The sequence below is a fragment of the Hetaerina americana genome, unplaced genomic scaffold, assembly GCF_022747635.1.
Source record: "Hetaerina americana unplaced genomic scaffold, ioHetAmer1.1.p SCAF_12, whole genome shotgun sequence".
Classification (NCBI taxonomy): domain Eukaryota; kingdom Metazoa; phylum Arthropoda; class Insecta; order Odonata; family Calopterygidae; genus Hetaerina; species Hetaerina americana.
The window spans coordinates 30,260,221-30,285,849 of NW_027286292.1; the positions used below are offsets into that span (position 1 = coordinate 30,260,221).

General features: G+C 38.7%; 1 protein-coding gene across 1 annotated transcript in view; it reads right to left on the minus strand.

The window, feature by feature from the left end:
• Positions 1-21,145: 21,145 nt before the first annotated feature.
• The window catches only part of LOC139685904 (secreted frizzled-related protein 5-like), a 136,622-nt gene continuing 132,138 nt past the window's right edge, over positions 21,146-25,629 (minus strand). Inside the window, exon 4 of the mRNA XM_071583037.1 lies at positions 21,146-23,737. Coding sequence (XP_071439138.1) covers positions 23,561-23,737 — 177 coding nt within the window. The 3' untranslated portion in view covers positions 21,146-23,560. The remainder of the gene's footprint in view (positions 23,738-25,629) is intronic.

The window sequence follows — 25,629 nt, forward strand, 5'->3', positions numbered from 1 at the left end:
AATTGCATAGTGATTGAACAGAGAACCACTTGAGAACTTGACGGTAGCAACAAAAGCGCTAAACAAAAACGTAGATGACTTAGGAGTGAATCGATCCTGATTTCTTTGTTGCCGTCATTTCCGAGAGTATTCTGATAATATTTTCCCAAATGAGTGCCCCAACATTTTCTTAGATGTGTCCTGAATATATTGAGGCAAGTATAATATATTGAGGCGGATAAATGATGAATGAGGACCTTATTGATAGATTTTCAGTCATTGCCAATTACCTGTAAGTTAACTGAACATCTATTGATTTCTCAGTACTTGGCCATCTAAGAATTGAAGGGTACAAATTATGGGCGTACATCGGGTGGTGAAGGAATCGAACTTTTTTGAAACATTTCAAAATGTGTTCTTTGCTAAAGTGCTTAGAAACTCATAAATGCCGAGTGGCGCTGTCGTCTTTTAAAAATTATTTGGAAAGAATATGCGGCGTTAAAAAAGCCTACACCACTTGTACAAACTTTTTTTTGGAACGGCAAGGAGTAATATCATTTTTCGTTGCGTAATGCTGTGTCAATGGCCAAACGTGTAAAGTGCCTAAAATTTTCTTCTACATGGTTGACTCCTCCTTCTGCAAAAAAAGAAGGTAAGCCACGGGTAAGTTCGGGTTTTTCTTGTGTTTTAGAGGAATCCTGGATTAGTGTAACAAGTCCCATTGCACCAACTTAGAATTTTTAAAAATATATTAATATAAGAACAGAGATATCGATAAAAAATTAAGATAGAAACAATGTCTTTTTTCGTAACTATGAGAAATAGTTTAGAACGACATATCTGTAATATTTTGAAAACAATACCGCTCTGAGTGAAAACGGGCACTTAATGCATATGAATTTCGCACGTTTATTTCCGTTATCTTGGTACCTACAGACACGTAGTATTCTTCTAGCTCTCTCAATTTCGTGGCATATTAATTTCTCAAAACTTCTCTGTGGATCGAAGTAATAAAACGGTATAAAAATATTAATTTTTAATTTACATATTTTAATAATTATCAATTGGAAAAATCTCAGAAAACGTAATTTTATAACATTTTTGCATGTGTAAATGTTCTCATTTATTTAAAATTAACTTGAAATTTCCGCTTTCATTCGTATTTTTTAGGATTTCTTAAGGTTATCGCTCATTGACATTGGAATCGGGCGGATTCCGTCAGTAAATTGGATATATACCGCATTGAGAAATTAAATTAAAAACACTGTACATTCATTATAGCTCCATAACTTGGCTTTTTGAAATAATTAAAGGAACCTTTGCAAGGAAGTTAGCAACAGAGGCTTTAAGCCAAACGTATTGAAAGTGGATGACGGATTTGTAAAAATGTGCAGCTACATGTGAAAAAGACGGATATAATTCCTTTTATAGGCAGTACAAATAAGTCATTGGTCAGTAGTACTTTTGTCGTATCATTTAACTTTCCTAGGTTGGACGTTGTGACAAAGATATTATTGCCCAGTTTTTTTCGCATTTTCATTTTTATTGGGGAAAACATGGCAACATGCTCATCAAGCAATATTGATTTCTTAGTCAACATGATCACCATTTCTCAGGCAAAGTAATTGTTGAATAGAAGTGAATATGATGCAAAAGAAAGTGTAATTTTTTCAGAGATCCTAGCTCCTCGTTTTAACGGCAGGATATGCAAATTTTCTTGTATGTTTCCCGTAGTTCATATCTTTTTCAAGAGTTTACTTTGCATAGAGGGGGTACTTATAACTTTTTTATTGTTTGAAATGTATACCGAATAATTTTGCATTCATGGATATATTCATACACAAATTTATAGACGTGTGATTAATGACGATCCAAAAGGCATTAAAGCCAAAAATCTCGAGGACGGATGCGGATCTTGAAAATATATAGCAGCATGCAAAATATTCAGAAATTATTCCTCATCATAGGGAAAATAAAGCAATCACTACTTAGGTGCATTGGTTTGGCAATCCTATTCCCGAGTAAGGAGTATCACAAAAAGTTTCTTATCTTAACCTACTAATCCGTAATAAATAACATCATGTCCACCATTGAACCGCTAATGAAGCAATATTGATTCTTAGCCTGACAGTATCTTAATCTCTAGGAGGTTCCGAAAGGGTGGATTTTGCGAAACCCAACTGGCACTTTTTGGTCATGATATTTTGGTCTCGGGAGAAAATAACGTTCAAGCCGGTGCTATATTTCTAGCTTTTAAAAAGACATCCGACAAAGTCCCTCATAAAACGTTGCTCCAAAAGTTGGGAATCTATGGGAATGATACATGTGTAATAGAATGGATAATTAACTCTTTAACAGGCCACGAGCAAAAGGTCGTGATAGACGGGTTATCATCGGACACGGTAAGCGAATTATCGGGTGTCCCACAAGGAAGTGTTATTAGTCCGCTATTGTTCCTCTTATACTCTAATGGCATCGGGTCTCAGGTTTCCATTAAATTTCGTCTTTTGGCTGATGCCGTGATGTATAGGAATATATCCAGTCATAAAGATTCTTAGCTAATGACCTACATGCAATTCAAAAGTGGTGCGAGACATGGAGACTAGAGCTCAATTTGAGTAAATATGTTTTGATAAATTTTTGGAAGAAAGGTACTTCACCAGAAAACACTTACCCTCTACTAGAAACCAACGTTGCACACGTGGACTCAGTTAAATACTTGTGCTTGAGTGTAGCGATACCTACGGATATGTGCTCGGGAAAACACATTTGTTTAATTTGCGGAATATCTACGAGACCCATTATTTTCGGCGGTATAATTAAACTTAGCAACTGACTTTGGCTTATTCAGCGTCGTTATTTCGTTCATCAATTATGAAAGAAGACATATTTCGTAAAAGTTGCCCCTTTATAACCTGAATACTACAAAAAAGGCCTTTATTTTACACATATACTTTAGGAGTTGGTTATTCAATATAGTTTATCATTTAAGACAGAGTTTTGCGTTGGAAATGATATAAACTTAAAACATGGGAAAAAGTACGTCATTGTGTAATATTTTACGTTGAAACCGGAGAAAATCGGCTGACGGCAAGAAATCGACTAGTTTAAAAATGTGATTTTATGCATTTTTACCTTTAGTAGTCCAAATTCAATCGCAGTTCGTTGCGATTATAATTTTTATTATAATTTCTATTTCATTTATTGTACGTTAGGTAAAAGAATTTAGAACCATTATGTTTCATATGAGACAGTCCTCTTGCTGGCCGTGGAGGTTTTCCCGCTTCTCATTTCCTTTTGTGTCTAATTGTTCAAGTATTCAATTAAATTTAAGCGTTATATTTAAGTCGTGCAGTTTTATTATCACCTAGTTTTACAGCAATATATTTTCGGTAAGTATATGAGAATATTAAAATAGTTAGTATTGCTACGTAATAGCGGCTGCATGAATTATAATTTTAAAGGAAATAACTAAAGAAAATCATCGCATCAATATGTAATAACCCCTGGTACTGAAAGGAGAAGAAAATAATTACAATCATATTTTTGAATGTTGGGAAAAATATTTGACCCTAAGACATTTAAATACATTTGTTTGGCCAAGTAATATACCATCTCATATTCAAAATTAAGCAAGACAACAGTTAAGATAATTAATTAGTACATTTTATAATTACTGACTAATTTAGCCAATATAATTTTCCATCTAAATTAATATTAAAGCAAAGATACGAGTAGTTTTGGGTGAGTAGTACACGGTGAAGTAGTCTTGATTTCTTCGTCGACAGTATCACCCCCTCTCAGTCATGACAACTCTTGTGGCATTACATATCTGCGCAATAAGTGACTCCTCATGGTATTGTATTCAATGTAAAGAAATGACATTATGAGACAAGTTTATATTTTTTCATAAATCCGAGCTTCTCATTCAAACAGCGGGAGATGCAAGTTATTTGTCATTACTATTGCCATAAAACCTATTCTATGTAAAAGCTTACGACGATTGAAGATGCCAAAATGAATTCATTGTTTTGAATGTATCGTAAATAATTTCCAATGCTTGGCTATATGCCATTACGAATCTGAAAAGTCGTCGTTAACTGGAGCAATGATGAAGACGGCAAACAAATTTGTTGCACTAATGAAGTACAAAGTGCATTAAAGCCAAAACCATTAAGAGCGAATTTCGGAAATAAACAGCGATATGGGACAAATTAGAATTTTTACTCATTAAAATTAAATAAATGAATAAATATTTACGTGAATTGGCGAGGAAATAATATGACAAACAAATACGGACTATAGAAAATGTACTAACTAGAATTTTATATTTTTATGCATTGTAATACGCACATCAGGTAATATTGATTGCTAAGTCGATAGTGCATCCATCTTTTGGCAATGTTGATAACTCGTAAGGCATTGCTCGTATATTTGCGCAATAAATGACCCCTCATGAGAGAGATGGATACGACGTAAAACATATTTTTTTAAAATTCTAGCTCCTGATTATTTTAGCAATAGGATATGCCAATTCCCTTTTATATTCACCGGCGTTCATATCTTTCGCAAGACCTTACGAGGATTGAAGTGACCACACATTATTATTTTTTTTAAACCATCCCATTGTATCTCTCACGTTCATTTTCAAATATACAATTTAAGTTAGAAGCGTTGAGGCAGCAGGACCTGAATGTTATAAAGCGCGCTTATATTGCGATATAAAGATAACTTTCAAGCCTTTGTTCACGTTTAGAAACCACACTGCTGGAGTCTTTCTCAAAACTCGTACATAGTCTCATAGCACATATTTGAAGTGCATGCATGTTGGCCGTCCATTTTGGCATCATATAGAACTTAGTGACAAAGTTATTTTCGTTGTATTCTGCATATAAGGAAGCATGTAGTTACAAAAATGCACAAATAAATACATTTTTAAGGAGAGAGCTGTGACAATGTTAATACTAAATAATATGACCCGTAAACATTTCCCATCTTAACTAACATCGAAGCTCAGCCGTCTGAAATATTATTTAATGACTCCTTCTACGAGATCTGTTTCTAAAAGTATCGCAAATTTTGAATTTTCGCGGGTTACGTATATTTGATTTCCGATTACTTTGTGGCGTTATGTTGGTACTTATGTCTACCAAATATGCCGAAAATTTCGACCATTTTGAATTTTCAGTTAATTATTACAGCTGTTTTTCTTGGACGTGTTTTGGCTTGTCTTCGATTTTTGCCTGTTCCAAAAAATGGATCAAAGAATCTGTATCAATGTTTTTGTGAAAAACGGAACTAAGTGCGCGGACGCATTTCGAATGTTGAGTGTGGCATATGGAGAAGCTACCTTGGACCGAAGCTACGTTTCTCGGTGGTAAAAAATGTTCTTAGAGTGCCGAGAAGATGTGAACGACGAAGAGCGTGCCGGACGTCCGAGCACGTCAACAACAGAGGAAAACATTGATGAAGTGAAGAAAATAGTATTGGCCAATCGTCGAATCACCGTTTGAGAAGTTGCTGAGGACCTATGCATATTGAAAGGCTCGTGCCATTCCATTTTTACCAATTATTTGGGCATGACACGGATCGCCGCGAAATGCGTACTATAATGCTCAATTTCGACCAAACATAGCAATGCATTAACATTGCTATTGGACTTGCGTTGGACCCTGTCCGCGATGACCCAAATTTGCTCCATGGGGTCATAACTGGTGACGAATCATGGGTTTATTTTTACGACGTGGAAACTAAGGCTCAATCACCCCAATGGAAGCTGCAGCACGAGCCCAGACCGAAAAAAGCCCGCCAAGTTTGGTCGAATGTGAAGGTTTTGCTTACAGGTATAGTTTTCTTCGATTGCACGGGTCTCGTGCATCATGAGTTCTTGCCACACAATATTGCCTGCTAGTTATGCGCAATTTGCGCGAAGTAATCCGCCGCAAACGCCCGGATTGGTGGAAGAACAAAAATTGACCTTTGCACCATGACAATGCCCCTGCCTACACATCGTTGCTGGTGCGCGAATATTTGGCCAAAAACAACACCGTAAGGATGCCGCAGCCACCGTATTCCAAAGGCCTGGCCCCCAGTGACTTTTTCTTGCTCCCGAATCTGAAGAGGCCCATGAAAGGACGACGCTACGCTACGATTGACGAGATAAAGACTGCATCAAAGGAGCTGAACAAGATCACAAAAATGATTTCTTTCTTTAGAAGTGCTTCGAGGATTTGAAAAAACGTTGGTATAAGTGTATAATATCTAATGGGGATAACTTAGAAGGGGACAAAATAGATATTCATGAATAAAAAAATTTTTTTGAAAAAACATAAACGTCGTTACACTTTTTGAACAGACCTCGTATATTGTGACGCGTCACAACTCATGCGGAACGCCCTCATCAAACTGAACTCTTGCATAAGTCAGTGTTTCATTCGTGATAGTGCTTGTTATACCCAGAAATAACGACTTTCACTAAGCAAATGAAAGAACGGTTTGCATGGCACCCTATGACACCTACCACCGAGCAAAGATTCATCGCAACAGAGTACCTCTAGTGTGAGGTTTGGTCCCGAGCAGATATATATATATATATATATATATATATATATATATATATATATATATATATATATATATATATATATATATATATATCAACATCAATTATGCCTGAATCGAACGCTTTTCACGATGGTTAGAGGCGTGTCCGATTGGCAACACAATAGCTTTCACGGTTGCAAAAGACTCTTCCGGAGATGGATCGCTCAGTTGTTGATGGTATGGTGGAATAATTTGGTGTATTTTGATTTGAAATCGGAATAGAGACACCTTGCTGAAAAATAGTTTCCTGCTTATTTCTTCAAGGCAACCTGCCACAATATACCACAGTTGTTGACGTATATGCATTTATGTCGAGGATGTTTTAAGGAGGGAGAAGTATGTTCTACTGTGGTCACTTACCTTTTCTCTCTCTCCCTGGCTCATGAAATAATTGGACCTCTCCCTGCAAACTCCTGTCTGATCCAATGATGAAAAACTAAGGTTTTCTTATTGAAATGAGAACTACAGTGTGATTATATTTGTCCCCATTTGAAGCGTATTTATGTTTTGATTGAGCCATGTTGAGCAATACATAGGTGACAGTAATTTGTAATAATTTTCTCTTTTCCACAAGAAACCTGGTTTGCAACTGTGAAGAAAAGTGGTGCACTTTGGGACACACTTGACGTCTTTACCAAACTCAGCCCCGGGAAGCTCAAATTATGTTGATAAAAATATTTGTTACTAACAAAAATGACATTTATAGAATAAAAAATGAAATACAACTCCCTCCTATTATTTTGGACAAGTACAAGGTACATAGTATATGAAAGATTTTATTTGTGAGCATCAGTTTTACGAGTGACTCCTGCTAATACCATCAAGAAAAAAAATTGAAAACTTTCCGTCTCACACTCCAAATCTCTGGAAGGTTTTTCAACCTGACTGAATTACGCTTTTCACTTCCTTATGCAAAGTTACTACATTATTAGAATATTCTATATTTTTTCAAAATCATCAGTTTCTCTTTCGTTATGATATTGTGGTCTAGGGAATATTTAATATTTTACTCATTTTTTTCAGAGAGAGACAGAGATAGGGATAAGGATAGAGATTAAGATAGCGGAAGGGAGAGAAAGAATAAGATGGAGGGAGAGAGGAAGAGAGAGAGAGGGTTGAGAGTGGAATGGTGAGGAAGGGACGGAGGGTGGAAGGAGGGCGAGAAAGTGAAAGATAGAGAGTGTGTGGAAAGGGGGGAGAGAGCGAAGAGGAAGAATTGGAGAAGCGGGAACCGGAAAAGGGAAGAAAGAAGGGGAAAGGATGGACGGGGATAGGGTAAGATGTAGTAGTAAGGGGGAGAGAAAAGAAGGTACAAGGACAGGAAGATAGATATAGAGGGAGAGTGTGAGGGAGGGAATGGGGAGTTGATGAGGGAAGGAGGCGATGAGGGAGGAAAAGGACCTGGGTTGGAGGAAAGAGGGACATATAGAGATAGAAGGGACAGGGAGTGGGATTAAGTGATCGGGGGATGAGTATGAGTGGGCGTAGGCGTAGGGGAATGTGAGGACGGAGGAAGAGGGGAAGAGAGAGAGAATGAAGGGCAAAAATAGGAGAAGAGAGTGACAGAATGATGAACGGAGTTATAGAGGTAGAGAAAATGATAGATACGAGGGTTGCTATGTATATTTTCGGCCTAATAATGAAAAGAGTAATTATTTTTAAAAATGGCTTTATTGCTTTTTCGAATAATTATTCTTGATAATCAATGCTCCTTTTAATGCGCTCGAACAAATTTTTTCGTAACACTTTTTCCACTGCGATTGAGGTACCTCCAAAACATGGCTTTTGAATGCATCAACGGCTTCTTCAGGCACCGAAAAACGTTGGCCATGTAATTTTTTCTTGATAAACAGGAATAAAAAGAAGTCATTTGGTGCTAAATCAGGGCTGTATGGAGGATAAGTCATCAATTCGACGTTTTGGCCAGTCAAATAGGTTACTGTTTCGGCCGATCTGTGAGAGATCATCACTATCGTCGTGATGAATAATGATCCTTCTTTGCCACTTCTTTTTTCGTATTTCACCAGGCAATTCTGGCCAACAAATGCACCAATGTGTACCATTCAGAATTCACGGTTTTACGTCGCTCTAACGGTACGATTGCTTCATGCCCAGTTATTCCGAAGAAACAGGCGTTCATTTGCTTCGATGTGCTTCGTGCACGAATCAGTTTTGTTGGATTTGGCTCATCTTGGAAGACCCTTGCGTACAGTGGATTGCTGTTTTGTTTCGGGCTCATAAGCATAAATCTAAGATTCGTCAATGTGTAGATGTTATGCACAGCTTTTGATGCACCGCAATTGTATTTATTGAGCATTTCTTTGCAACGATTGTCACGAGCATCTTTTTGAGAGCGAAGGGTAAACGGCGGGAGTAACTATGACTCTCGGCAGAACACCTACGCCAGAGTCCGAAGTTTTCCCGGTACTGACCACGCCGCGTTTACCCTTAAAGTTAGGCGTTCACCTACCCAATCCTACGCATGTGGGCAAAGGGCGGAGTCGCTTAGCAAATGAAGTGTGGTAGGGTTGCGCTACCGCGCACCCGGCGGAGACTCATCCATTGCTGCGTTGGATGTCAATCAATGTTTTCTGGCAGAACAACTGATTTTGGACGACCTTCACGACTTTCGTCGCTGAGCGAACGGCGGCCATGATGGAATTTGCTATACCAGCGTTTCACAGTGGTAAAGGATAGGGCTTCATCTCCAAAAGTGGCTGTAAGTTCATAGATGCACTTTTGTCTTGATAATACACATCCAAAAAATCGTAAAAGATCATCGCACGAAAGTGTATACGAGTTAACTCCATTTTTTCGCTGAGACAAAATTTTTGAGTGACTGTAAACAACACAGGTTATGATCAAACGACAAAATGTTCTGGAGAAAGTCAGCGTTAAGAGTGCCAAAGATGCTGTTGATAGGTCTTATGTAAATCAATGGGTAGTAAAATTTCGTGGTTGCGAGCCTGGCAAAGCCATAATTGTTGATGAAACACGTAGCAGACGTCTGATCACTGCCACACACGATAAAAATCGCTAAGTCGTCGAGGCTTTGATCCCAAATGACCGGCGAATCACTCGAAAGCGTATCACAAACCATATTTGAATACTCAAGGAAGAACTTTGTCGTGTTTAAGGCAGCCTGGCGCCAATAATCTTGCAACATGACAACGCTCGTCCACACACCTCGCGCGCAACTGGAGAGGCTCTACGAAACCTGAAATTTGATCTGATTCCACATCCTCCTTATTGCCCCGAACTTGCGCCTTGCGATTTTTATCCTTTTCCTCAACTCAGAAGACACCTCAAGGGTAATCATTACACTTCGGACGACGAGGTGAAGGAAGCTGTCAAGTCCTGCATTCGAGAAATGTCGGAAGAGTTTTTCAGTAACGGAATGAAAAAACTTGTTACACGTTGGAAGAAATGTATTAGCCTTAATGGTGCCTCTGTTCAACGATAAATGTATGGTTTTGAAACTTAAGAATTGTACTTTATTGTAATATTTGCCCGATCTTGCTATTTGATTTTGTTTTTGCTCCAGAAGTATGTGTGCGTTACTTTTCAGCCCTTCCTCGTTTAATGCATTAGAGTCATCACTATGGCGGAGAGATATTGATATTGTCGACAAAAAAATAGAAGTTTAAATAATAATACTGCTGGAGATTGTATTTCAATGTTTCATGTAATTGTATAACTAAGATACCATCAACCATTTCTAAATACGTATTTTTTGCTTTAATTCCTTTACTGTATCAGCCCTATTATTTATCTCCATAATTTACCAGTTCACGTCTCTTGGTACGATATTTAATGAGATATTGACAAATATGGATATGTATTTGGTATTCATTCATGTAAGAATAAATTCTAGTAGGCACTTCTGACGTCAGCTCTTACAATAGACATAAAATATCGTAAGCATGACGGAAATCGTGCATATCCCTCTACTAAAACAGGGATCCAACACATCTTATTAACATATACCTGTCACATATCTCTCCTCCGTTTATATTAATCTGAATTCCATGCGCAGTATTTCTGTACGTTCTGTACATATCGTATTCTATAACTCACAAAAATTGAGTTTTCCACAATTAATTCATTGGTGATAATCCATCCCATTTTCTGCCCTGCCTCTCATTTTTCAATTGTTTCGCTAAATATGCAACTGAGTTTAGCTGGTAGTCGCCGCCATTTACAACTTCAATTACTTGCACTAAAAAAGAATAAGTGTGGATGTGAGGACATCTAATTAATAGTCTACTCTCCTTCCAACCTTCCCTTGGCCGTAACTGAATGTTGGAATCATTAATCATCAGATTAAAAATTGGGTAGCCTAGCCAAGAGTAAAGAATGGAGGGGGCAAGAATTGAAATTTCTAAATGGCGAATATATTGTGGCAGAAAGCAAACATACGCGCCTTTGCCCAAGCCTGGAAACCACACTACCGGATTCTTTCCGAGCACGTTATCTCTTATAACAAATTTGAAAATCATATATGTTAGACGGTTTATTTTGGCACCATTTAGAACTTTTTTCTATTTATACATACCCTACAAGCCACTGCCAGGGTGTGTGGCCGGGGGTGAATACACGCCAGAATAATTTTAGCCGAACATGACCCTACCGCGGTCGAACAATGTTATTATGATAGCATTCGCTCGTGGAAAAAATGACATATTAAATCTATCTGTTCTGCACTTAATCTCTCTAATTTTATTAGCATGATCTCTCCTACCGTAGTACGTTGGGAGTAATTTTACATTTTCAACATCACTGCTAAAGAGACCTCCTTCCAATTTATTTATTTATTTACAGGTACCTGTATTTATCGACTTAATTGGGCGAGGTTGAGACTAATAGTCCCTTCTTCCACCTAACCCTACATTACAGACATTATATTGAAGACAATCACATACAACCAAGCCCTAGATGGAGGGAAATCCACCTAGGCGGGAATCGAACCCGCGACCTTTGGGTTAATAATTTATGTCAGAGCTTAAATCTGTAATTTAACCTTCGCACCGAGAGTGATTCCCAGCCTAGCTCCTCTAATATTTTGGATACGCTACTTAGCTTATCATAACAACGTTTTACAAATGTAGCTCCTCTACGCTGCACGTGATTCAATTCGGCAATTAATCCAACTTCGCGAGGGTCTTGCAGCATATTCTAAATGAGACCTAACCAACGACAGATAACATTTCTCTCTGACCTTTTCATCGCATTTACCAAGTACTCTTCTTATAAATCCAAATTTTTTGTTAGCTTGTCCATATATTCCCCGTATGCGTTTCACCCAGGAGAGATCATGAGTGAGGGTAAAGCATAGGTATTTTATTGAGTCTACACATTCCATTACGGTGTTCCCAATGCAGTAGGTGTTCGGGTGCGAATTGTTCTTTTTCCAAAAGCTTATGACTACACCCTTTTTTAAGTCTTAGTTCTAATTACCAAGTGTTGCACCAGGGCTGTATAGTATTAATAGTAATACTGCTGTGTCCTGGGGATCATGGATATCACGGCAAACCGCTGCATCATCAGCAAATAAACGTATCTTACTAGTGACTACGGAGTCAATGTCAATTCATTAGGAATAAAAGAGATCCGATGACACTCCCCTGGGGAACACCTGAAGTAACCTACTGCACTAACTCCATCTATCACTACTCTTTGAATCCGACCATTCAAAAATTCTTTAATCCAACCCCGGATTTTTCTATCTATGCCATGTGCTTCTTGCTTTACGGGTAGTTTGCGATGAGGCACTTTGTCGAAGGCTTTCTTAAAATCTAGAAAAATTGCGTCCACTGGAAAATTGCTCTCCATTTCCCGAAATAAGAATATCTGGAACAAAAAGCGCAAGTTCTGTCTCTCGTAGGACCTACCTTTTCGGAAACCATGCTCCATTAATATCCAACGCCCTCCCCACACGGTTTCTACGCCAACCATATAGTATTTCTGATTGTAGTGTCCCTAATAGTTATAAATTATTTCTCTGAATGCAATCAAAAACCAACAGCATTATTCAATAGCTGGCTAGCTATCATGTTGTTTACCAACTAGCACGCTTTGAACCATGAATTATTGAAATGATTTCGCCATTGCGTGTTTGAACTCCTTTGTTGTACCCTCATTACGTTTTGTTTGCAGGACGTGTGCTAGTTACTTCATGGTAGCAAGCGAAAAGCAGGAATATGTATAAAGAAAACGGTTGAATAACTATAGAATAATATATAAAAAACAGCTTGTTTCTGAGTTGGAAAAGATTGATGAAGGTAAAAAAATGCATATTGGCCTACATCTGCATAACGCTCTACAAGCCACTAAAATGGTGAGTAGTAGAAGAATTTAGCTCGCTTGCTATTGGGGTACTTAGTAATTAATGTAGCAATATATATCTTATTTGCGAGTAGTTCTAATTATTACCATTCGAGATTTCTACTCCCGTGACCACAAAATGTGGATAACGACAAAATGGATAAGGGATTCCTTGCAACGAAGTGTTCGACAGTCAAGTCTTCTTCAACTACTTCAACCGTGGCCTCGCATAACAATGTAAGGCGGAGCTAGAGTTATTCCCTATATGTTGGCAATAAACTCATGATTTGTATTTTTCCAGTGCGTAAAGTGATAATATGCATTTTTTGCTGCCGGTAGTTCCCAGTGCAAGACTCCCGGCTATCGTGTGGTGCTTTTGTTTTGTTCATGGTGATTTTTAAGCCAGCGAGAAGCTATCGTAATTCATCGTCTTTTGATATGTAAAGCGCCCACTCAATTCTCAAGGTCATGTTGAGACCCCAACTGAAAAGCTTCCAAGTGTATTCAGCAACCATTTAAGGGCTAATAATATTTTTTCTAGTTCTCCTTGTGCTCTCTCCTAAAAGGTAAAGAGTGGGACGACATTCCCTGAGAATGTTGTCCCTCTGCTTACACATTGTCTCTTCCGATAAACTTGGAGTAAAATACTCTACATTCATGTACTCTTAAATTGCTTAAGATTGAGGAGCATTGTTAAGAACTAGATAATAGATCACAAGAAATATGGGATTATTGTTTCAACAAAAATGCTTTCATTTGAAGTGAGAAAATTAGTGATAAGTATGTCTATTGCCGATTTTTCTTGAACAACATCATGGTGCAAGTGATTCTTGAAGATCAAGAATGAAGAATGATTGATTCTTGCAAACGATTCTTGAAGATCTTGAAGATCTTGAAGGTCTGTGAATACATACCAGATCTACAATGTTACAGATACTGCCACTTAAATACGAAAAATAGGTTATAAGGCACTAACTCGTGATATTACTCTCAAAGGAAGAGTGAAACAACCGTATGTTTCTGGTCTGTGATAGGTTGAAAAAGTCCTCGCAGAAAGTTAAAAGTAAAGGTTTTGCGATTCTTTTTAAAACTGTGGAATTAGCAGTGTGATAGTTAGATGGGAATGTGATATCATACATGAGGAAAGTGACAATAATTGCAGAAATTCTCTAATGGGATGGGAACTATTGTCGCAAGTTTGCGACATGATATCTCTTTCCTGGCTCCTCCGAATGCCCCAAGCGATCAACGACACAATGTTGCAAGTATGCAGCATGGTATTCCTTCCCTGGTTCCTCCAAAACTCCCACGTGACCAAAGACAATGTTTCAAGAGTATTCCTCCCCCGGCTCCTAAATTGGGTATAAAAGCCCTGATCGCGGGGCGAAAAGAGGTCAGTTGGTTATCTGGCGGTGACCGGTAGAGCACGATGCTTCGGCTATGTTGCGCTTGTCGCGACAGCGTGTCCTATTTCTGACTCAACTTCGGACGAGGGCTCTGCCTAGGTTACATTCGTCGTGACCGCGTCCGCCCTGCCATACTCCCTTCCTTCCCGACGGACGAGGGCTCTGCCTATGTTATGCGTGTCGTGACCGCGTCCGCCCTGCCATACTCCCTTCCTTCCCGACGGACGCGCGTTGGTGTACTGAGGGTCTAGCCATCCATAAGTTGCGTATACCTTTGTAAATGGTGCATTATAACTGTATGTTGTATAATAAACGATTGTTTGGGTAAGACTCGGTGTAGTTATTCTGACTTTCCCCGATACCCTTTGTGTCGCACCATAGGAACGCCCCTTGCGACATATTGGTGTCAGGTGTGGGGTTTCACGGTTGGACTAGTGATTTATTCAGTGAATGCGATAGTGATCATAGATTGTCATGTGTCCGTGTACCTTTTTAAATCGGAAAATTAGCCCAACCAGCGCCCACCATGGGTATCGGATAAACTCGGAGTATGAAAAAATAAATTAATTAAGCACCGTCAAAATTTTAATGTAATTAGCATTGGGTTAAATTTCGCGATGGATGGCCTTAACCCTCATAGACTTGGTTACTATAACCCTTTTCTCGATTATCAAGGAACCGTCCCTGAATTTAAATTCGGCAATACACTCGACTTCACACCCTCGGTTAATGTGTTAGAACAGCCGGGAAGTAGCGCGAGCCCCCAAAATGGTTGCGGAGAAGCTGCGCAAACCGCCACTATTGGCAGCCAGTTTCATTTAATTCCAACGTTTAGCGGAGAAGCTGAGATTGGGGTTGACAAATTTTTGGAAAGCGTTCGTATTGTAAGTCATCTTATTGGGTGAATGAGGCACAGACCTTAGGAGTCGCTCAACTTCGGCTTGGAGGAACCGCCGCGGATTTTGTCTCTGCAAATCGTCACATATTAGGTTCATACGCGGACTTTTCCATTAATCTCAAAAGGAGATTTTCCCTAAAGGCCTCTCCAATCATGTTAGAAAAAATATTTAACACTTGTGTACAAAAACCGCTGGAGAGCGTCGCAGAATTTTCAACCAGATTGCGCAATGTCGCCCGTAGGCTACGCGAGTCATGGGGCGAGATTGATTCAGAAACAGCGAAGAAAATGATTGAAGGTAGACTTCTCGCGCAATTTTTAATTGGGCTGAGGGAAGAGATTGGCAGGTTTGTGTTGGTGCGTAATCCAACGAACTTGATTGAGGCAGAAGGGTTCGCAAGCGTTGAAGAAGCTAGTGTCAGAAATTACGCCGTCAATAGAGAAGTAAATTCACCACAACAGTCTCATGCGTGGTTGTATCAATCGCCCCCTAGGTGGCCGCCGTCTCCAAATATAACGCCTTGGTCAGGGATGCACGCGAATCCGCCAAATGTTGCAGGTTGGCAGTTTCCCGTGGAACAAATTAACGCCGCGCAGGCTGTCGGGAGGGGTCCCCAAGTAAGATCGGTTCCCCCGGTGCAAGGAGGGGCACCAAAGGATAGTCACGGCGCACGCGTTTGCTTTCGCTGCGGTAAAACCGGTCACATTGCTCGAGCGTGTATACAGAGTGAGAGGGGAACGAGGCCGTCTTTGTGTTTTAATTGTGGTAATGAAAATCATTTCTCTACAGATTGCCCGCTCGTGATATGCGGCATCTGTCAAAAGACTGGCCATCTTCCCAAACGCTGCCCGAGGCGCGAAAATCCCTTCGTGGCGGGAAACGCCGATCTCCCGACCGGGAGGTCGGGACAGATTTAATTCTAGCGGTAACTCCAGAAGCGGGATGGACAATAGTAGTCAAAATTTTAGGGAAAGATTACAATTTTCTAGTGGACACGGGAGTAGCCGTTACCATCATTAACAATAAAAAATTTCCTTTTGGCCAATTAAAGATTTCTGATTACAATTCTCGAGTGCGAAGCGCGTCAGGCCATCCCTTGCCAATCATTGGACAGAGTTGCGTGCCATTTTTGGTTGATGATAAATTATATCCCCATGACGTCTTAGTAGTGGATTTAGGGGAAACGAGCTATGACGGTCTTCTAGGCCTTGATTTTATGGTTCGTTACGGGAAAAGTATATCGTTCAATAAACGGAAAATAAGAATGGGTGAGGGACACGAGACAGACCTAAAATCTAATACCGTAACATGGCAGATGAATGGGCCCAGAGGCGCCCATGAAATTGGAGTTTCGGAAGAGGTCAAGGCGTTTGATTCTTTCATTAATAGTTTAATTAATGGCAATAATCCGCAAATGGCCACGTATGATTTAGCATCCCTGGAGGAAAAAACGATAAGCGACACTAAAAACCAAAGTGCTCTCCCGGCAGAGATAATGAAATATAACTCGCGAATAAACAGTAGTATGGAGGGAAGTTGTTTTCAAGTAACGACGGAGGAATCGACAGCGAAGGACGATGGGAATAAGGATAATGGATCTCTAAATAAGGATTCACTGAAATTAGCAGAGGTGGCGAAGGCGGAAAGAGTCATAGAGAGGGTGCCACCCGCGTCGCAATCAAGCTGCACCGTTAGGGACGAAGTTATTGGCGATGCCTTTGAGGTTTCCACCGACTCCCGGGTTGGGATAAAGGAGTCGGGTGATGATTGTGTTTTTCCGCCAGTAACAGAGAATAGATTTGTTGTCCCCCGGTGCGACGAAGTTATTGGCGATGTCTTCGAGGTTTCCACCGACTCCCGGTTTGGGATAAAGGAGTCGGGTGATGATTGTGTTTTTCCGCCAGTAACAGAGGATAGATTTGTTGCCCCCTTGTGCGATGGCAAAGTTCGCGAAATTCAGACCGGCGCTAGTAATGGGATTGGCCGATCGAGCGAAATTATATTAGAGGAATCTATTAGAATACCGCCGTTATCCGTTGTGTTGTCGAAGGTAAAGAGTCAGATGGCTGAAGGCGAAGAGGTGCGAGTCGTTGAAAGCGAGAGAGATTTATTTATTCTGCCGAGTTTTGCTTCGGTATCACCTGAAGGCACCGTCCCCATATTACTTTGTAACATTCGTAGCAGCGAGCAAAAGTTAAAAAAGGGCTATGTAGTCGAGGTGGTGCCATTTCGGGAGGAAGTTCAGGCACCCCTCAGTAACTGGGTAGACGCTGAGGACGAAAACTTCTGGCCAGACCCCTCCGCGTGTCAATTTTAGTGAAGTTCCGTCCGAGGCGATGGAGCCTCATGAGGGGAAAGTTTGCATGGCAACACCCGAGAGTCTGGTGAGGAGGACCGGGACGATCCATTGGAAGATTGGTGGCTTTCCCCCGAAGGAGTACCCCCGGAGGAAAGGCCATCTCTCACCCCCGCAGGACATCTCAATCAGCCAGAGGTTGTGGGATTGGTGAACCAGTGCGAAAAGCGCCGGTTCTGTTGCTGGTGGGATGCAACCATGCGGGAATTTGAGGAATCCTGGGCATCCACCTCGCATGGACTCTCCTCATAGGGATGCAGACCGAACTCCATTGAGAACCCGTTTAGTTCCCCAGAGTCTCCTCATTGTGATCCTTTACAGGGGGGACTCCCCTCTACGCTTGTAGAGGCCAAGGTTGTCCCTAAAGGACGGAAAAGACATAACAAGGCCAGACGATTTCTATATCGACGTCGCCGGGCTCTAAGAGTGCAAGCTTCCCAAGCCCTCACGCCGAAATAAGTGCTTTGTGAAAATTTGCTTACGCGAAATAAGTTCGTGTTTGTGCATTAGGTTTAGGTGTTTCTATGTTTAAGATTATTAAGTGTTTGTGCATTAGGTTTAAGTGTTTCTATGTTTAAGATTATTAAGTGTTTGTGCATTAGGTTTAAGTGTTTCTATGTTTAAGATTATTAAGTGTTTGTGCATTAGGTTTAAGTGTTTCTATGTTTAAGATTATTAAGTGTACCCTGTGTTAAGTGTAACAAAAAGTGATTCATTAGTGATCTTGCTATGTTTGCCCTTAAACCAGCATTGGACTAATGGTTGATTGTTAATACGAACAATTTTGGACTCAGAAGGAAAAACTATCGGTGTAAAGAACTTCGTAGTCGTTTGGGATTCCAAAGAACGTGGTTATAAAATGTGGATTTTCTGTGTTAATTTTAAGTAAACGGTGAATATTTTAAGTTCCTTAGGCAAATACATCCGTATAAACAGAGGATTGTATAATATGTTTGGATAGGGGTTGCATTTTCTGGCAGGTACAGGACGCGCGAGTCAAAGATATCTTAAAGAAAATTGCTCAATTGGCCGGTGATAAGGATTGGTCACTGCTGTACTACAAACCGAAGAACTTCTCAGTCCGTAACAAATTAGTTTTGTCTCTCTCTCCCGGCATTCTTCCCAGCTATCCCATGAAGCCAGATGACTCAGCACTATGGTGATGCTAGCCGAGTATGGGGTGTTAACACCTTCTATCCTTGCTCCCGGTCTTCTAAAAAATGCAACCCAGAGAGCGGAGCGAATGAATACACCAGGCTTGGCATTTACGGGCGTCTAAGGAAGTGATGTTTTACCCCTTTACAAGGTGGCTCACGTTAAAATAGCGCGGCACTCTGGAAGGATTGCCCTGCTAGTCATTTTACTCATGCAACGAAGGAGTCAGAAAAATATGATTTTTGAGGCTCACCCCTTTCCGGCCCCATCAGTAGATGGTGATGGAAATATTTAATTGACCACAGATTCGCTTTACCTGGCGGTGAGTGATTTCAAAAGGCAATTTGTAAAAATTGCTCAGAGTTGTCGTGTGCACATAATTAAGGCCCCCTATACAATTCACATTTAGAGTGAGAAGCTTGGACGTTGGTATGACAGCATGAGGTAGGAGATTTTATTTAATTTCAACGTAAATTGCCATTAGAAGGTTTTGAGAATGAATGGTCATAGGAGTTTTACTTTACCTCCCGGATGCTCAGCTGATGATGACTTCCAATACCTGCCAGGAATAGTCGGCCGACGCCAGAAAGATAACATTGATAACATGGTGAATGTGTCCAATGCTCCATTGTTGTCAAATTTGTATTGTGTCGTAAACAATTGTTGTTTTCAAGGGAAAAACTGATTGTGAAAAACTTTTCCTTCTTCTCTTGCTGTTGCAAAGTTTTGGGTTATGTTCAAGTGCTCTATGATAATTTTTATAATTTGTATTTTTAATTTGTGTATGTCATTTTCCTCGATGGTTAGACCCGTGATTTTATTTGCTGCTGGGGTAATGTCGCAAGTTTGCGACATGATATCCCTTTCCTGGCTCCGCCGAATGCCCCAAGCGATCAACGACACAATGTTGCAAGTATGCAGCATGGTATTCCTTCCCTGGTTCCTCCAAAACTCCCACGTGACCAAAGACAATGTTTCAAGAGTATTCCTCCCCCGGCTCCTAAATTGGGTATAAAAGCCCTGATCGCGGGGCGAAAAGAGGTCAGTTGGTTATCTGGCGGTGACCGGTAGAGCACGATGCTTCGGCTATGTTGCGCTTGTCGCGACAGCGTGTCCTATTTCTGACTCAACTTCGGACGAGGGCTCTGCCTAGGTTACATTCGTCGTGACCGCGTCCGCCCTGCCATACTCCCTTCCTTCCCGACGGACGCGCGTTGGTGTACTGAGGGTCTAGCCATCCATAAGTTGCGTATACCTTTGTAAATGGTGCATTATAACTGTATGTTGTATAATAAACGATTGTTTGGGTAAGACTCGGTGTAGTTATTCTGACTTTCCCCGATACCCTTTGTGTCGCACCGTAGGAACGCCCCTTGCGACACTATAGTATACTGGTAAATTTGCATTTACTACATTAGTGTTTAAAAACTGGAGTGATCTAAAGTGCTGCTACCCAATTTTGGCATTTTCATCATAATGATGAACTGCTATAATGTTTCCCTTGTTGAATTCCTTGCATTTCCAATGAGGACAAAATAAATACAGACGTATATCTTCGACAATTAGTGACAAAGAATCAGCTATTTAAAATACCAGAGCTACGAATATGGAATAGAATAGGATGCAAAATAAAGTCACACCCTTTTAGTAATGTGCACAATTGCTTAATTTTTTGCAAATATTGCCAGGCTATTTTCACGAGAAATACAGAATTTATGAAGACCGTCCATAAGAATATTATTTATTTATTGTAATTTGCTGAAAATTAATAAAACATATATAAAAAGGTACAATAAAAGAAAATAATTCATCTAAGTAAGAATTATTTCATTGTTATTTACATCTATAACCATCAAGAAAAGTTTCCTCGAGCAATGTTTGCATTTTTGGAAAAAATTTTCAACGTCACTCACAGTGACTTTGGCACTTAAAGGGATAAATATTGTGGGAAAATATTACCTGAGTTATTTGAAAAGAGAAATTACTTTGATCTGATTTCAAAAGTAGTAGAGGATGAATGCAGTTCCCTCCAAATTCTCTCATAGTCCAAGTATCAACTTAGGTGATAATATGGTAACTGATTTGAAAATATTAAAAGTGGCAAATTTTCCATCCTATTATTCATAGACTTATGAGCTGTAGAGATTGAATGTCAAAGCAGGTTTCATTTGTAATTTTGTGGACACAGAAAAAGCTATATTCAAGATTAGTTAAAAATGATTCAGTAGTAATTTTTCAATAAAATACTATGGAAATTATTTACACACAATATAGATGATTAAGTAATCTGGTTAACATATGGAATTAAGGAGAAAACATATGTTTACTGATCCTGTTTTAATGAATCAAATTAGTTGCATAAGGATGATTTATTTGTAATGAAAACCATTTAAACATTTGGGAATACCAATGACATCTTTTGCAATATAGATTTCCTTATTTGTATGTTCAAAGAGCCACAAACAAAAAATGATATTGAGAGAGCACTTAAAACTAATGACAATGTACATTTGAGTATCTAACGGTAGCTGAGAGCCTTAAGACATCTTATTCTATCCACAACTCTTGAGATTTAACCTGTTCTGGATAAAGAATATCCAAAATACTGGGTAACTTCATCAAGCAACATTGTTTTGTCCAGTTAAAAAAGACAAATAATTGATTTATGTAAATTATGTTTGTTAAACCCTTTATTTTATGTTATCATCATGTTAATATATTTAAAATTGATTCAGGTTTTAAGAAAGTAGTTGGTACTATCTTCCTACTGAACTTTAGTTTGTGCATCCACAATTAAGTACCAAAAAACAAGTGAAAAAAGTCAATAGGTTTAGCATACCATTGTTACACACAGATAATCATTGTTAATTGGCTTAAAAATAACAGATGATGCATATAATGATGCATTTGTTTGCTTAGGATAACAAAAACTAAGTAGCTTTAATAAGTACTATAGCAGCATAAGGCTTCAATGGAACTAAAGTATTTTGAAATTTTTTTAGAAACAACAAAATCAAGTTCATGGTATGAACTACATTTTATAAATACTCTGACATTACAAAAAGAGCACTGTGGTACTATCTTAATATTTCGTGCAGAGTTAATAGGAACCTGGAGTACCAGAGAGGAAGGTAGGATGATTAAACTGACTGAAAAGTCCTGGAAGTATTGCCTACTTGACAACATCACTTTAATTTTTAAATTTCCTCCTTCGCTCAATGAAATTCCATCATTCCCGACCCTGGATTTTTCTTAAAATAATTGACACATTCATAATGAGAGTTTCTGCAATGGATGGTATTTTGTTTTTCAATCACTTTACGCTATTCATGATACATGTAATGCGCACATCTTTTCATCAACCTCCTTGGTTACCCCTATTATTTCTGTGCCAGTAATAGTTTGATCTACCACATTTGTGTAACAGCAAGAGCAAAATTATGCATCACCTGGCAATCTGATTTGCCATGTAAGCCCTCTGATCTAGCAAAGGAAATGACAATGACTCCCCCCTTAGCACTAAGTGCAACTTTCATTCCATGTTAAAAGGATCAACTTCTAAATTTTGTGATACAATTGTAAGCACTGATGCCATGAAACCTTTATAAGTTGTGCTTTTATTTTTCCCATCCCTCTGATATTATGAAACTGATCTGATAACAGATGAGTTTGCAACATTTCCTTAACCACATGAAGGATAGGATGACAATTTAAACAGTTTTGCTTTTTCACATTTATGCCCCAATAACAGTATATATCATGCAGTCCTCGAATATTGTAAGCTACTATAATATTACCTATATGTATCACTGCAGTGTCTGAGGATGGAAAATTTATATTTTAACTACAATCCATGTCATGGGTCACATGCAATAGATGTTATATTTCACTGTTAGGATTATCTTGCATTAAGAGCTTTGGATAAACAATACTCCAACACTTTGGGTGATTCCATTTGAATGCAAACAGCTTTTCATTGCAAGTGAAAAGAATTAAAATAACGGACATGAAAAAAGGCAATGACAGTATAGGCCCCTAACAATAACAATATTGATTACTATTTTTCAACCAAAATTCTCATCATTGGTGTTCAAGATTGCTAACTCCTATTTCTTCGCAAAAATTGATTATTTTATTTTGCCCCTTCTATATAAACAGGATATAGATCAATACAAAATTCAGGAAGACAAATTCACAGCTATATAAAGGTAAATGAACTCACTAAAAATGATAAAGCATTGGCACAAGAGACTTTTTTCATACCACAATAACGTCATTAAGCCTGCCAAATATGTAGTACCTGGTTGTTGGATCACTACTCAGTTTTCTGCAGGGCATGAACTTCCATCAAACATGCTTGAAGTTTGAATAATTCTTGAAGATTTGATACACCATAATCAGTTTTCACCTAACTTCACAACTGACACAAATCCATTACAAGACCAAGAGGGCAGATTTCCCACTAATATTATCACCATTTGGCACAAATGCACATCAATAGGCACAACATGTTGCATCACAGTCTCCAGAGTGTCACAAGTATTCTCCACCTTTCAATTCCCAAACGAACAATGGTTACTCATTAAACACGTGTAATACCACATGCATGTGTCTCTGTCTCCAATTGTATCCTTCTTGCTGGAAATGAATTGGTTGTAGAGAAAAAATTGTCACTTTCAAAGAATTAACATATATAAATATTGAAGTCATTGCTTTTCTCTCTCCTCCTCCTCCTAATAGTGATGGCCACTCCACAGCACAATCACAATCCATCTAATAGACACAAGAGAAACTTCACAAACTCAATACACTTTGCATCCTGCTTCAAAATTAAGTGGTCAATGATCTGGAAGCAGGGTTGAGGGTGATTTCCTGCTTTGGCCTTTGTTCTTGCCCCGTTTCCTTCGGCCCGGAGAGGGGCTTCCTCGGAAAGCCTCTCCAATCACAGAGTGGGAAACTATTTTCGGGTCTGAGCAATTTAGTTTTTTGAACATACGAACTGCTTTCTTGAAAGGCTGAAACATAAATTAAAATCATTAGCTTGGTTAATTCCCTCACACTGTTGAACAAGAAGAGGTTTCACAATTGCTTTCCTAAGATAAAGTTGAAAGAATGTTCAATAAAAATTAGAGCATATGCTGATGAAAGAATACCAGAGTTGGGTACACATGGTTTCAAGCTTAACTATAAAGGTGAAACATTGATCTTAAACACAGTGGTAGTTGTAAGTGGTAGTATGGAAATATGTAGAGAAAAATCAGCGTGTGGATATTCCCATGTAGTGGAAAAAATTGAAGGATAATTGCAGATTTAAAAAAAATCTCGTGGAAGATAGATAAATAAAAGGGAATAAAAAAATATCTTTCCAGCATAAAGGTGGCAAACTTAGGAATAAAGGAGATGGTGATTTTGAGCCTTGAAGCAAAACCAAAAGCCCTAAATTTCAATTCACCCATAGCTATTATGCATAAAACACCCAAAGCTATTGCATAAAAGAAAAAGAGAGAGGACCTAGAAGGTGAGAGAATTTGTTACCTTGTCAACTAACTCCGATAAATTAAAGAATTGGGCAATGTGTAACAAAGAGTGAACTTGAAATTAAAGTCCCAGCATAATCACTGTCAGAACCTCATTGCATTTCTATCATTATGAGTAATTGAAAAAATCTCACAGAAACTATAATTGAGGTCCACATACAAACACCTCAAGATGAATGAAGGAAGCTGAGAGACCTTAACCTCATTGGGGGTTGATCAGGAGCAGGCAATTAAAATTTGTAATATTAGCTACCCCTTCTTTATGTCAGCAATGTATCAGTTAATGGCATGTATTTCTAATTTCCTTTATCAACTAGATAATATTCTAGTCACCAGAGTAAAAGTGTCTGAACTGCTAACCAATCTAGAACTGGTGCTTTTAGGACTCTCTGAGTAGGTTGCGGCTCATCTGTAAACAATGAAAAATGTATATTTTCCTTCAAAGAGTTGACTATTGTAGGCACCGTATTGTTTCATAAGGATTGTATTAAACTAATGAAAGAGATAAAGCTTTATTAGAATATCCACTTCTTAAAAATATAAAAGGAGTGAAAGCTATTGAACTATTAGTTAATTACATACTACCACAGGTTTTTGAAGGGAATATCAGATGCTCTGAAACCATTATATGAATTAAATGAAAAAGTTATTCCTTGAATTTGTGATAAAAAAGTGCATCAGGATTAAGAACAATGAAAGAATTAGTTGAATCTAATAAAATGGTGGCTTATTAAAACCCTAAAATATTTTTAATGCTGGCCTCTGATGCTTTAAAATGTAGTCTTAGAGCAACTTAGTTGCATATAAATCTATTGCATTTGCCTTTAGAAACATTGAACCAATATGAGTGAAATTATTGAGAAAATGACAAAGAAGAACTAGCAATTGTGTAGGAAATAAAATGTCTGAAAAATAAGGTTCTTGATGTAAGTTAGCACTCATTACCAGCCACCAACAACTGACATTTTCATTCTGACCTAAAAAAGGTAGTACATACTTTACAGTCAGAATAACAGCAAAAATATACTGCAATATTCATAAGATTCCAATATAATTTTCAATTAAAGCAATTAATCACAAATGCATGCTAACGTTGATGGATTGTTCAGAGAGCCAATGCCTTCAGGTGAGAGTTTATTGGAGGACTGGGATGGGGAATGCTCACATTTAAATGTCCATAAGATAGATAGGTGCTCCACATTTCACTTGAAATTACAGTAAAGGGTGAACAAATTAGGATTGCATCCTAGTTATACTTACATGCATTTGTAAAGAATGGGTAGCCATTGAAAGTTGAGGAAGAATTAAAACTTTATAGTATTTACAAACATGAAAATCAAATGGTAGATTAATAAACATTAATATGAAAT